The sequence below is a fragment of the Cololabis saira genome, chromosome 7 (assembly GCF_033807715.1).
Source record: "Cololabis saira isolate AMF1-May2022 chromosome 7, fColSai1.1, whole genome shotgun sequence".
Classification (NCBI taxonomy): Eukaryota; Metazoa; Chordata; class Actinopteri; order Beloniformes; family Belonidae; genus Cololabis; species Cololabis saira.
This window is the reverse complement of record NC_084593.1, coordinates 5,024,868-5,039,999: the sequence shown is the minus strand read 5'-3', so window position 1 is coordinate 5,039,999 and position 15,132 is coordinate 5,024,868. Positions and strand designations below refer to the sequence as shown.

Here is a 15,132-nt window from a genome sequence, read left to right as displayed (position 1 = left end):
GCAGTATTTCTGCAGGTGTTTTGGTCACTGCTATTATTTGTAATATATTATATTATTTGTAATCAGCACAAATTATCTGTCCCCATATGATAAAATCCACCATCCCCCCTGATTTCTTTTTACAACTCGAGTACTGCACATAGGAGTAATTCATGTTATATCAGCTATAGAGAACAAGGTAGTGCTGAAAAACAATATATATCTCCCGTCACAAAAATAAGAAAAATAGAGAAACATATTTTCTCATCATCAAAACAAATGTAACATTTTTCAAATAACAAAATAACATATTTGAACCATTTTTCAGAAAATAAAATAACTGAAAAAATCTGAAAAATTGTTCAAATGTTATTTTGTTATTTGAAAAATTTTACATTTGTTTTGATGATGAGAAAATATGTTTCTCTATTTTTCTTATTTTTGTGAGGGGGGATATATATTGTTTTTCGGCACTACCTTCTCTATAACTGATATAACATGAATTACTCCTATGTGGGATCAATAAAGTTCTTATTTTTGCCATCTGAGAAAATTAAATATATTATATTTGGTGCCTAACTGTTTCCCAAGTATATTAGTGCATGTGTGAATGAATAAATGAGACGTAAAACGTACATTTCTTTGTAGAAAGGCACTTTATAAAAATAAGTCAATTTACTTGTATTAGTTTACAGCGCAGTCTTGAACATCCAATATGGCGGCGACGCTGACGTATCGCAGCAGCTCCACGGGGCGTCTACGCATGCGTCTACGTTTATATGTCTATGGGTGGGACGCGCCTGACGCAACTCACAACCTAAAACCTAAAACCACCTATTTTTTTGCGTGTTTGTTATTTACTAAGAAAAAATAAAGTAAAAAAAGAATGGCAAACGAGTTTCAGAAAAACAAAATATTAGGTTACAAGTCACTCCCTGAGTTTTAAAGACATAGTTCCTGTTAATAAAACTTTTTGCACACATACACAATAGAGGACTAGGACTGTCTCAGAAAATTAGAATATTGTGATTTTCTGTAATGCAATTACAAAAAAAAAAAAGTCATACATTCTGGATTCATTACAAATCAACTGAAATATTACAAGCCTTTTATTATTTTAATATTGCTGATCATGGCTTACAGCTTAAGAAAACTCAAATATCCTATCTCAAAAAATTTGAATATTCTGGGAATCTTAATCTTAAACTGTAAACCATAATTAGCAATATTAAAATAATAAAAGGCTTGCAATATTTCAGTTTATTTGTAATGAATCCAGAATGTATGACATTTTTGTTTTTTTAATTGCATTACAGAAAAAAAAAACTTTATCACAATATTCTAATTATCTGAGACAGTCCTGTATTATGTGAAATCTGCACTACTGTTCAAGTAGAATGACATTGAAGTGTCTTGTAAGAGGTTAAAATAGCCTCTTATACTGACATGACTCCATTGTCCCTTGTGTTTACATTATTTGCCATTTTTCCGACACATATTTCATTCTAACTGAGAGATTCTTTGATTTACTTTATTTTGATCCCTAGCCTTGTTTTAACTTAATAATGTGCAAATGCAGCACAGAACAGGTTAAAAAGGAGTACAAAATATGGAAGTGGGAAATAAGTCTGTAAAATTATCACTGGTGTTCAGAGGTTTATAGTAACGAAGTAGATGTACTTCGTTACACTACTTAAGTAGTTTTTTTGAGGATTTGTACTTTACTTGCATTTCTTTTTAATCAGGAATTTTACTTTTACTTCACTACATTTAAAAGTTAAAAAATATACTTTTACTTTGTTACTTTTGCCACCTCTTTACTCGTTACAAATTAAAATAATCAAAGAATTATATTTTGCAAGAAAGACAGTTTATTTTTGGTGTGTATTCTAAACCACATTTCATTCAATTGAAAGTTAAATAAAAAAACAAGGGAAGGATAATTTTTTTTAACAAGATACTTTTGATACTTAAGTACATTTAATGTGAGCTACTTTAAGACTTTTACTCAAGTCATTTTCTTATGGGTGACTTTAACTTTTACCGAAGTCTTTTTCAGTTATGGTATTTCTACTTTTACTTAGTTACTTTTTTCAAGTACTTTATTCACTTCTGCTGGTCTTCTTCTGTTCGTTTTATTCCCACTGAATAGCAGAGACTTGATCCCACTCTCACAACTCTTTATGAGCCATAACACCATAAGCAAATCACATTCACACTCATTTATCTTTTACTTCAGCACTTCCTGTCAGTTGTTTTGTGCTTTGTATTTATCTGCTCTCCCTGCTCAAAAACAAAGAAGCTGCTGCTACAAAACCAGCACCTCGTTTAAAAATGATTTGCATTGAATAAGAAAGAATCACCTTAACAAAGCAAACAAATATGAAGAGCGTCGTCATCACCGTGATTTACTCTCAACTGTCGAGCTTAACTCACATGCAGGTTTATGTTTGTTTTTTAACTGTATCTAACAGCATTTTACCTTTAATTTGCGACTAATGAAATAAACTTTTAGGTATTTTTTACGGAATGTTTTTACAAATGTAAAAACAAGACCTCACGGTTAAGTTCTTTTATACTGTAAAATTACTACTTTGTGTCTGAAGTTGCAAGCATGGCAGTCGCTCCGCTGACGTCATCCCTGAAGAAGTGAAACCTGATTCCAGTTTGCTCAGCAAGTTTCTTTTTTGTTATGACGGAGTGCTCAACTTTCCTGATATTCATCTCTGTCAAAAACAGAGATCACTCCAGCAGCTCACATAACTCACCAGACAGAAAATTGTTGAAATGTTTCTGTCATCTGTTAACCAACTATAGAAGCTACAGATGGTATTATTGTAATTTAGAGCTGTTATACAGGACTGTCTCAGAAAATTAGAATATTGTGATAAAGTCCTTTATTTTCTGTAATGCAAAAATGTCATACATTCTGGATTCATTACAAATCAACTGAAATATTGCAAGCCTTTTATTATTTTAAAATTGCTGATCATGGTTTACAGCTTAAGAAAACTCAAATATCCTATCTCAAAAAATTAGAATATTCTGGGAATCTTAATCTCAAACTGTAAACCATAATCAGCAATATTAAAATAATAAAAGGCTCGCAATATTTCAGTTGATTTGTAATGCATCCAGAATTATTTAATTATTTATTATCATAAATTTAGACATTTAAACATTACCACAATGATTGAGTTAAAACCCAAGTCAACAAAAAAGCAACATTTTCTGTCAAACAGTGTATTGTGACCATAGTGACAATGTATTCCGGTAATGACAACATGTTTCTCAAATATAAATGATATGAATTTGAAGAATGCCTTTTTAAGTTGTTACAAGGAAATGCAAAGTAAAGTTTTAATGAATTTAGCACGTTTTATTGCTTTATTATAGAGGGGATGTCCAAAACAGTGAAATTCCTGCACATTTGAATTTTCAACACACTGAAAAAATATTAAAAGGTCATCATTGAGACACAGTTCTTTTTTTCATAGCTACTACAACCTAACCTTAACAAATGCAATAATTGTTTTTTCTAAAAAGCATTTTTTTCTTGAAAATCTACCCTGGGGACAGAAAAACACCCTTAATTGAAGAATCACGCATAAACTTCAGCAGTTGCGTGAAAGGCTGGGGTGCTGGTGTTGTGAGGGAGAGGCAGGAATCCCTAACAATATCGTTAAACACTGCATAGAATAATAATCCCGGTGTTGTAATTGGATGCAGGCTTACGTCCACACATGACCATTTAAAACCATCCTGGTAATCCCTTTTTCTCTCCTCAGACATCTGCAGGTCTGTGAGCAGGACAGAGGGATTAACGACACAAGGACTTCAACAGGTACAACTCCATTATTACTGCTCATATTCATACGATCTGTTTCAGTTTTGTAAATATGTGTAGTTTGCACAGCATCATCTTTATTTTATTGAATTATGTTGTCAGTGTGATCCCCAACTCTGAAGCTCTGCTGATCTTTTAGCAACAATTACCTCATTGTTTTGGTTTTATTGCACATTTTATTGTACGGTCAAGTCTGACGGAGCCATTTGGGCCTTTGGTATCAAACCCTCGGCTGTTTTTTAGAAGATGCTGATAAAGGCTGTGGCCAAACAGACGTTTTTCAGGAGATTTCAATTCAAATCAATTCAGTTCATATTTATTTCGAGCAATACAACATAACATAAGTGACCTGCGTGTAATTAAATTAAACAAATATCTTTATCAGGTTTATCAGGTGCAGGTTCAAAATACAAATGAATTCGTTAACACTCGAAAGGGAGTGGGAAGAAGAAAACTTATTTAATCCCACCCCTGTTTCTCATTCACAACTTGACAGATTTTTTTTAGGCTTCCTCCTGTCTCAACATTTAAACCAAAACCATGAACAAAAGACCTTTATCAAATTATAATAAAAATTATTCTACAGTTCACCTCACCTAAATTTACACACATAGTGGACATGAAATGCAGATGCATTTCATGTCCACTATGCGAGCAAATCCAGGAACAATATATATTGTCAGCACGGGTGACAGTTAACTGTTAACTTATATTTATAATACACCGTTAACTTATATTTATAATAAATTCCAGCAATGGTAAGAGTAACAATACCAGAAGGTAATGGACATGGACATATAGTACATACATACACGTCAGTGATGGTCAGAACAACAGTACTAGAAGGTAATGGACAATATATACTTACTAAATGAGGAACAACAATTACACAAACATCAAGACCAAAGTTGATTAAACAAAGTGTTACCACCCACTCTCTTTATAATTTGACCAGACCATGTGTTTATATAGCCATTTAAATCTGTGGATATTTTGGCATTGCTTGTGTTGGATATGAGTTAAAAGGGACATATTATGGCATTTAATGTATATTTTAAACAGGCCTTGAATGTCTTAAAGGGATTGTGACATGAAAAACACATTTTTCTTGATTTTTTGTGTTTTGTTGGGTGTCTTGACATCAATTACACCCAAAAAACAACGAACTTTTAACATTCAGTGTATTGTGTGCTTTCTGGGATTTTCCGCAAAACTATGCAAAAACGGCGCATGTGGTTTGGTGGCGGGTCGTTACGTATAGACCCGCTAAATCACCGCCCCCTCCACCCAGCTCCCTGCCTCCTCTCCTCTCCAGCGCACCATAAAGACTGATTTATGGTCCGCGTTACACCGACGCAGAACCTACGGCGTAGGGCTCTGCGTCGATTTAACGCGGAACCATAAATCAGGCTTAACACGCAGCTGTTTAGTGTTTAGAGCCTCTTTTGTTCTAATCACCGGAGGAAAACTGCTAAGAAGACCCGCGGCCACTGACTGGACTTAAGATAAGGGGACACTTTATTTACATGCCTTTATTTTTATGATTGTTTGCGGTGGACTGCTTTTCCGTGCATGCTTCGCCTGTCGCTCCCGGCTTAACTCTCCGACACCGCTGTTAGAAGTCCGGTTCGGTGTGCGCACGGACTTCATCCCCGGGCTGTAGTCGCCCTGTCTGGGCTGTGTGTGTGGGTGTTTGTGGTTCGGTGTGCGCGCGTGTGTGTGGAGACGCTGGCAGAAGTGTGTAGCGGTTGGTTGGAGGAGGTTTGGAGGAGGAGCGGCGCAATGATTGACAGGAAAGGGGGTAAAGGAAGCGTTTTTCACGGCGCAAAAAAACACTGTCATAAAAAGCCAGGAATGGAGTACTAGAGTGAAGTTTTTCTTGTTACACCCTTTTAGACACATTTGAGGGATGTTGGCCAAGACTTTTAATAGTGTTAAAAGCATTTTAAAAATTATGTCACAATACCTTTAAAAACAATCTAAAGCTTGTTTTTTCTACATAAATCAGAAATTCATCCTGTCTCTAGTTTTACTGCTTCTAAAGCCTTTTTCTGTGCTTCATTTTAAGGGCGGGGGGGCTATGATAATGAGGCTCTGCGCTGATTGGCTGCTTGAATGATGTGTAGGAGGGGAGGAGAATAAGCCTCGCTCCGGCCAGAGCAGCCGCCTGCGTCGTACACAAAGCGTGTCCCATGAGAGAAGCTTCTGCGACAAAATCAATTCCATTGCTTTATTTTTTTTGTATTAGACTGTCCTAACTGGCCGCGAGTTTAACAGTTTCAGTGTGGACAGAGAGCGTCCGATGTCACGCAGCTCGAACTGATAGTCGGACACTCTCATTCAGTTACACGCTGTAAACGGATCTTAAAGCCTGATTTACGGTTCTGCGTTAAATCGACGCGTACCCAACGCCTTAGACTCTGCGTTGGTGAAACTCGGAACCATAAATCAGCCTTTAGTCACCTCGTCTTCACACAGGAAGATTTCTCATCATTTATGTTACAAGACAGATGAATCATGTTAACTGTAAATAAATCACAACACTGAATTTTCACAAATGGCAACTTTATTGTTAAAAAAATAAAACATGAGTTGTATATAAATAACATTTATGCACTATTGCTGGCTCAAGGAAGGACCGTGCGTTTTCTGAAGGTGTCGTTGAACAGCTTCAGGTGCTTGGAAGATCTGAAACCAGACAGAAAAAATGTATTACTAATTTACCTAACGAGTGACTGGCTCCGTTAGGGAACACTGGAGCCGGGCCGGTCCGTGAGCAGCTCCGGCAGCTCCGTATGCGGCGCCGGTGCTCCGGAGCTAAGCTAAATACTTAGCCCATGCAAAGATCATACAAATATAAATAGCATAAAAAAAAGGAACTTACCGCTGACTCGTGTGCAGTTACCGGGTCCGTGCTGTGGGAACTGATCCTTTTATGAGGGTAAATGTCGATGCAAAACCTCATTTCTACTCTCCCTCGCTGTTCAAACAGCCACCGCTGCTGAACAATGGCGGACGCTCCAGCCGGCGGAGAGAGCTGGTTGTGGGCGTGGTTTCAGCAGTGGAGGCCGAACCTCTGCGCCTCGGGTGACGTCACCCTAGGCGCAGATTCTAATCACGTGACACTGGGGGATTCTGTAAGGCGGGGGTCACAGACCTTGCAGAAATTTATGGGATTTCGTCTCCCCTGTGCTGGCAGGGTGAGGGGAGACCACTTTATATATGTTAAAACAAGAAAAAACGTGTTTTTCATAATATGTCCCCTTTAATTCATAAATGAATGTTTGATGTGTATCTGCTCGAGTGACCACAAGCAGCTTTTGACTGAGGTTCAGTAAACATTGAAAGGTTTCTCCGTCAGCAGCAGCAGTCATGGTGGACGCGGCCGCAGCCGAGCAGTTCCTGGACGCCAACCCGGAGTTCGCCAAGGAGTTTTACGACAGCAACATCCGGCCCAAAGTCATCTCGGACCTGCTGGACGGAAACCGCAAGCCCAAGGTGGACACGAGCAAGTACCACGAGCTGAGCATGGTGGACGAGAGCGAGATCATGTTCGACCTGATGCGGGACATGCAGGACAGCCTGCAGATGGAGCGCTCCATCTTCAAGCTCATGGTGCACCTGAGCTTCATCATGAGGGCCGACCGGATGAGTCTGTTCATGTACCGGCAGAGGAACGGCGTGGCCGAGCTGGCCACCAGGTACCTGGGAACCTCTTTTTATTTCTTTTAACAAGTTCAGACATACCGTATTTTCCGCATTATAAGGCGCACCTTCAATGAATGATGTATTTTAAAACTTTTTCCATATATAAGGCGCACTAAATCTATGGTAAAATACCGTCCTATAGTGGCTGGGGTTGAGTTACGTATCTACCTGATGGAGCTGCGCTACAGGAAATGCTACAAAATCCTACAGCAAATGCAAAAAAAAAAACAAGAAGAAAATTACCGTATGTCAAACTTTATTAACAAAGAAGGAAGGAAGGAAAGAAGGAATGAAGGAATGAAGGAAGAAAGAAAAGAAGGAAGGAGGGGAGAAAAGAAGGAAGGAAGGGAGGGAGGGAGGAAGGAAGGAAGGAAGGAAGGAAGGAAGGAAGGAAGGAAGGAAGGAAGGGAAGGAAGGAAGGAAGGAAGGAAAGGAGGAAAGAAGGAAGGAAGGAAGGGAGGAAAGAAGGAAGGAAAGAAAGAAAAGAAGGAAGGAAGGAAGGAAGGAAGGAAGGAAGGAAGGAAGGAAGGAAGGAAGGAAGGAAGGAAGGAAGGAAGGAAGGAAGGGAAGGAAGGAAGGAAGAAGGAAGGAAAGGAGGAAAGAAGGAAGGAAAGAAGGAAAGAAGGAAGGGAGGGAGAAAAGAAGGAAAGAAGGGAAGAAAGAAGGAAGGAATGGAGAAAAGAACGGAAGGAAGAAAAGAAGGAAGGAAGGAAGGAAGGAATCAAGGAAGAAAGAAAAGAAGGAAGGAAGGAAGGAAGGAAGGAAGGAATCAAGGAAGAAAGAAAAGAAGGAAGGAAGGAAGGAAGGAAGGAAGGAAAGGAGGAAAGAAGGAAGGAAGGAAGGGAGGAAAGAAGGAAGGGACGGAGAAAAGAAGGAAAGAAGGGAAGAAAGAAGGAAGGAATGGAGAAAGAAGGGAGGAAGGAAGGAATCAAGGAAGAAAGAAAAGAAGGAAGGAAGGAAGGAAGGAAGAAAGAAAAGAGAAGGAAGGAAGGAAGAAGGAAGGAAGGAAGGAAGGAAGGAAGGAAGGAAGGAGATCAAGGAAGAAAGAAAAGAAGGAAGGAAGGAAGGAAGGAAGAAGGAAGGAAGGAAGGAAGGAAGGAAGGAAGGAAGGAAGGAAGAAGGAAGGAAGGAAGGAAGAAGGAAGGAAGGAATCAAGGAAGAAAGAAAAGAAGGAAGGAAGGAAGGAAGGGAGGAAGGAAGAAGGAAGGAATCAAGGAAGAAAGAAAAGAAGGAAGGAAGGAAGGAAGAAAGAAAAGAAGAAGGAAGGAAGGAAGGAAGGAAGGAAGGAAGGAAGGAATCAAGGAAGAAAGAAAAGAAGGAAGGAAGGAAGGAAGAAAAGAAAAGAAGGAAGGAAGGAAGGAAGAAGGAAGGAAGGAAGGAAGGAATCAAGAAGAAAGAAAAGAAGGAAGGAAGGAAGGAAGGGAGGAAGGAAGGAAGGAAGGAATCAAGAAGAAAGAAAAGAAGAAGAAGGAAGGAAGGAAGGAAAGGAAGGAAGGACAGTAAGGAAGAAGGAAGGGAAGGAAGGAAGGAAGGAAGGGTGAGGTAAGTAAGTAAGGAAGCAGAGAGCAAACATTAGTAACAAACAAATAACAACCATCACTTTCTCCGTCTCGTCAAAGTCTCCGTTATGCGAGTCAGCGTCGCTGCTGTTGTCTTGAACGTCTGTGGCGATTCCTGACGTTTTAGCGCCAACTACATTACCCACAATCCCCTGACTACAGTGACGGCGTTTCCATGCATCAATAACCCTTTTAAAACCCCGAATATTAGCAATAACCCCGGTTTTGCACGGCCATGTAAACACCAATAACCCCTTGAATAACCCGAATTTGCTCATATTGGGGTTTTTAAAACATGGGGTGTTACCATGGTAACAGCAGCTAATACATTTCTCCAGAATGAGTACGGATAGTACATACTATTGAGTACGTACTAATGTTTCGGACGCACTAAAAAATCTCGCACACTTCATTTTGCTACTCATTAGGGTGGAAGTTTGGGATTTCGGACGCAGCCCTGGTCTTTTGAGTCCAGGAAGTTCTTATAAACACGGAGAAACAAGACCAGGAGGAGACTAATCACTTCATAAATGTAATGAAGGATATGAACATTATCTGCATTTGTAGACGGTAGAAAGTACCGGGATAGAAGATTTACAAGAAGGTGAGAGGAAAGTTGCACGAAGCAGCATTTGTTTTGAATTTGGATACAGGAAGAAGAAGCAGAAATGACGGTAATTGCGTCATGATGTTCTCCGTGCGTCGCTGGTTTGATCCAGATATCCCGAATGATTAATAATCATGTAAAGAGAATATTCCTAATGTTTCAGTAACCGGAATATTAGCAATTACCCAAATTTTGACTGCATGTAAACGTAGTCAGTAACAGGAATGACCGTAATGATCATATATAAGCGCACTGCCGGTTTTTGAGAAAATTAAGGGCTTTTAGGTTTAGCCTTATAGTGCGGACAATACGGTACTGTACAGTGTAGTCATATGACTGAATGGATCTTTATTTCGGCTTGTACACACTTTTTTACAAAACAAGATGAAAAGGTAAAATAAACATTTCTTTAGCCGAAAAGGTGTAGCTGAAGCCGTAGTTTATAGTGCACTTTTTATCTTAAGATCAGCTTAAATATGAAACATTAGCATTAATCTGTGGAAACAAACAATGCATAAAGAAGACAAAAATAAATAAGACAAAATATAAAAATTGACGTTTCACATTCTACAATGTTTATGATAATATATTATAATATATATATATATATATATATATATATATATATATATAGTTATATATAAGTAAATAATATATATATAATTATATATACTTATATATAGTAAATATAAACACTATATTATATATGTATATATATATATACATATATAATATAGTGTTTTATATTTACTTACTTATTTATTTATTTATTTATTTATTTATTTATTTATTTTCTTCAAACATTTCCTTAATTTTGTAGATAGAACTTCACATTTCTAGGTCGTTGTCACAAATATTCCATATTTCTCTAGCCTTAATTGATGTCCATCTCTTTTTAATATTTGTTCTTGTCGTCGTCTCAAACATGAGTTTCCCCCTCAGATCATAGCGGGTTAAAACTCAAATATCTCAAAAAATGTGAATATTCTGGGAATCTTAATCTTAAACTGTAAGCCATAATCAGAAATATTAAAATAATAAAAGGCTTTCAATATTTCAGTTGATTTGTAATGAATCCAGAATGTATGACATTTTGTTTTTTAATTGCATTACAGAAAATAAAGAACTTCATCATAATATTCTAATTTTCTGAGACAGTCCTGTATAGCAGATCACATCAGTTGAGGAAATATGAAATAATTGGTAAGTTGAGAAATTGAGAAGACATCCATCTTTAAATGTAGCCTTGCTGTAAAAACCTCCTTAACTTTCTGCGGTCTTTCTCACTTCTAACGTCATTTTTAGAGGATTACACAAAGATATCCTTCCTGCATTGTGATTGAACGAGAGCTGAAACACTGAAGCTTCTGAAACATTTCAATACAAAATATTTCACAGATAAAACTTAAAGAACATTATTTTTTCCTCATCACTCCCCATGTGAGATGTTTAGATCGCTCCCCCTGCAGACTCAACCGTCCATAGCTGTTAAACCACTTCTGTTTCCTCTCACCGAGCAGACAACTTTCCTTCCACTTTGCAGTCGTGCAGCATTTATTCACATGAGCCCAACTAAAGAAAAACAGCTGCTTTTGCAGTAGAGCAGTTTACGGCCAGTCATATTTATGCTAAACATTCCTACATTTTCAGTCCCTGAGCTCCTGTGGCCAAATTTACTGTACGTTTGGCTGGTAAATTACCTTCCATTTAGGGTTACGTTTACGGTAAGGAGATTTGCCTCCTTGTCTATACAGGACTGTGTCAGAAAATTAGAATACTGTGATAAAGTTCTTTATTTCCTGTATTGCAATTAAACATTACATTCTGGATTCATTACAAATCAACTGAAATATTTCAAGCCTTTTATTATTTTAATATTGCTGATTATGGCTTACAGCTTAAGATTAAGATTCCAAGAATATTCTAATTTTTTTAGATAGGATATTTGAGTTTTCTTAAGCTGTAAGCCATAATCGGCAATATTAAAATAATAAAAGGCTTGCAATATTTCAGTTGATTTGTAATGAATCCAGAATGTATGACATTTTTGCATTACAGAAAATAAAGAACTTTATCACAATATTCTAATTTTCTGAGACAGTCCTGTAAGTAAACCAAAAAAATAATAATTTTAAATAATATATATAAATATTCGATGTTATTAATTAATTGATGTGTAATTAATAATTAATAATTAATGTTATTATTAAATATTTTTAAAGGAAAAAAATATATTTTATTGCCCAATCCTTTTTTTAAGATATTGTATTATTTTTTTCTTTCTTCATGTACCAACCATTTCCTTGTATATTTTGGAGCAAATAAAATACTTGTTTTCATTAGTTGTATCAGAAATAAAGACATTAAATCCAACTTGAAGATTTATGAAAATCATAATATTCAAATTTTCTGAGACAGTCCTGTAGAGTTTTATTCAGAATTGCATCACTTTAGCCTAACTCAACCTTATAATTTCAGATCTAACAAAACAAGTCAATAATACAGAAACTGTGACTGTTTATTTCTAGGATATTCAACGTCCATAAGGATGCAACGTTTGACGAGTGTCTGGTGCCGCCGGACAGTGAGATCGTTTACCCGCTGGACATGGGCATCGTGGGCCACGTGGCCACCAGCAAGAAGATGGTCAACATCCCCGACGTGTCGCAGGTAAAAACACCTGAGGAACTTCTGCATGTGTTTTTCACTCTTTGATTTGATTTGATTTATTTTATTTTGTGTGATGATAAGCCTTTTTTATCATTGACTCTCACAGAGGATTTATTAATAGTTTTAACGCTGACCTGAAACCAGATGTAACCAGTACTGGAGTTGTAAAAAAAGAATCAGGGGGGATGGTGGATTTGATCATATGGGGACAGATAATTTGTGTTGATTACAAATAATATAATATATTACAAATAATAGCAGTGACCAAAACACCTGCAGAAATACTGCAGGAATGACATAGCAGCAGTTAAATGCAGCCTTCTGTAAGCTTTAAATATCCACTGGGCTTACATCAAATACATCAAAACACAACAATAAAAAACACTTTTCTGAACTTATCAATATGACTCTGTCCTTCACAGGATAAGTAACATGGATCACTGCAAAAACTCACAATCTTAACAAGAATATTTGTCTTATTTCTAGTTAAAATGTCTCGTTTTAGTAAAAAAAAATCTCATTACACTTAAAACAAGACTCATCACTGGAAAAAACAACAATTTTCACCTGTTTCAAGTAGATTTTCACTTGAAATAAGTAGAAAAATCTGCCAGTGGAACAAGATTTTTTTGCTTGTAATGAGAAGATAAATCTTGTCCCACTGGCAGATTTTCCGATTTATTTCAAGTGAAAATTTACTTGAAACAGGTGAAAATTGTCAAATAAGTTATTTTTCTGGTGTTATTTTTCTGGTGATGACTCTAAATGTTGAAATAGCAGTAAAACCACATTCATTGATGAAATGACATAAGGGATGGAAAGGAGGGATGGCAGTTTTACAGGGGGTGGTGATTTGGACCGTTTTTATTTCAGGGGGGGATGCCGTCCCCCCTCATCCCCGTCACCTCCAGTACTGAGTGTAACGCCAACATTCTCCACCAGAGGGAGACGCAGCATCGCTGTACGCCTGCGCCTAATTCCGTCCAGCCAAAGCCCCTCAATCTCATTACAGCCAATACCTTTGACATTTGAAAAGAGCTAGCAAGCCTTTTCTCATGTACTCATCATGCTGCTGCAGGTCTGCTCCCCCCCACACCTGCCTAAAGTGTTACTGTGACATTTACATCTAATAAAGCACCAGTCCTCTCCACAGAACCCATGAACCACGAACACGACGCCACTCGGAATCAGTTCAATCACATTCCTTCGTGAGAGATTAGAGAGCCCAGCTGCTGAGATTGTTCTTTTCACTTTTATCTCTCCGTTCAGCTGCCAGACAGACCGGCCTGTCGGGCCTCCGTTTGTAACCACCGCAGAACAAACACAAGGCCGCTCAAAACCCTCGGAAAACCTAAACAAAAAAAAACTGCATAATGGGAAATGTGGGAACTGAAACGATCAGAAGCCTCAGCCGATGTTTCCCCAGCGACGGCAAAGGGACAGCTAATGTTTCCGTATAATTGGTTGGCTTTACGATGCTGCTGCTGCTGCAGGGAGGGAGGACTAACGTTCAGCAACGCACAGACCAGGAATCACCGACTACGTTTACCTTCAGTCAAAATTCAGGTTATTGCTAATATTCCGGTTACTGAAACATTCAGAATATTCCGTTTACATGGTAATTAATCATTTATGATATCTCGATCAAACCAGCGACGCACGGAGAACATCATGACGCAATTACCGTCATTTCTGCTTCTTCTTCCTGTATCCAAATTCAAAACAAATGCTGCTTCGCGCAACTTTTCTCTCACCTTCTTGTAAATCTTCTATCCCTGTACTTTCTACCGTCTACAAATGCAGAAATGTTCATATCCTTCATTACATTTATGAAGTGATTAGTCTCCTGCTCACTTCAAAAGTGTGGCGTGCTCTTGTGTTTCTCCGTTTTTATAAGAACTTCCTGGACTCAAAAGACCAGCGCTGCGTCCGAAATCACACACTTCCACCCTAATGAGCAGCAAAATGAGTGTGCGAGATTTTTTAGTGCGTCCGAAACATTAGAACGTACTCAATAGTATTTCTATCCATACTCATTCTGGAGAATTTCTTTAGTGTGGATTGATGGACACTAGCCGAGCAGAAACTTCCCACAATGCAATGCAGCAGCGTGTGGTTGCTAAGTGATACGTATATGTCATAAGTATAATATTAAGTATAATAATATTATTATATAATATTAATATTATAATATTCATATATAATAATATTATATAATGTCATCTTTTTTCGGCCACAATAAACAGGAAAGAGCGGAGCGGAGCTGCTACCGCTGCTGTGACTTCCTCCCTACGGCAGGAAGTGCTGTGTGCACTCTCAATAGTACGTCCGAATTAATGCACACTACAATATTTACTCAAAAGTGTGCTGAATTTAAGTATACTTTTTAGTACGGGATTTCGGACGCACCGATGGATTCCTTGTGAACAGAGCATGTGCAGAAAACAAATTCCTGTTCCGTTTGATGGGGATATTCCGTTTGGTGTTTACATGACCCAATATTCGGGTTTTAAAAGGAGTAACCCAGGGCTCATATTCAGGTTTTTAAAAACCTGAATATGACCCCTGGGTTATTCCTCCAAATTCAGTTATTCAAAGGGGTTATTGGTGTTTACATGGCCGTGCAAATTTGGGTTATTGCCAATATTCGGGTTTTAAAGGGTTATTGATGCATGGAAACGCAATCACTGTCCTTGCACATGCTATTTCTATCCCAATCCAGTCTAACAGTGGCCGTCCGACTTGTCGGGAGTTCTGTACCG

General features: G+C 37.8%; 1 protein-coding gene across 1 annotated transcript in view; it reads left to right on the top strand.

The window, feature by feature from the left end:
* Positions 1 to 3,764: 3,764 nt before the first annotated feature.
* pde6a (phosphodiesterase 6A, cGMP-specific, rod, alpha) overlaps positions 3,765 to 15,132 on the top strand; it is a 468,630-nt gene continuing 457,262 nt past the window's right edge. The window contains 3 exon segments of the mRNA XM_061724751.1: positions 3,765 to 3,823; positions 7,191 to 7,527; positions 12,229 to 12,370. Coding sequence (XP_061580735.1) covers positions 7,199 to 7,527; positions 12,229 to 12,370 — 471 coding nt within the window. The 5' untranslated portion in view covers positions 3,765 to 3,823; positions 7,191 to 7,198.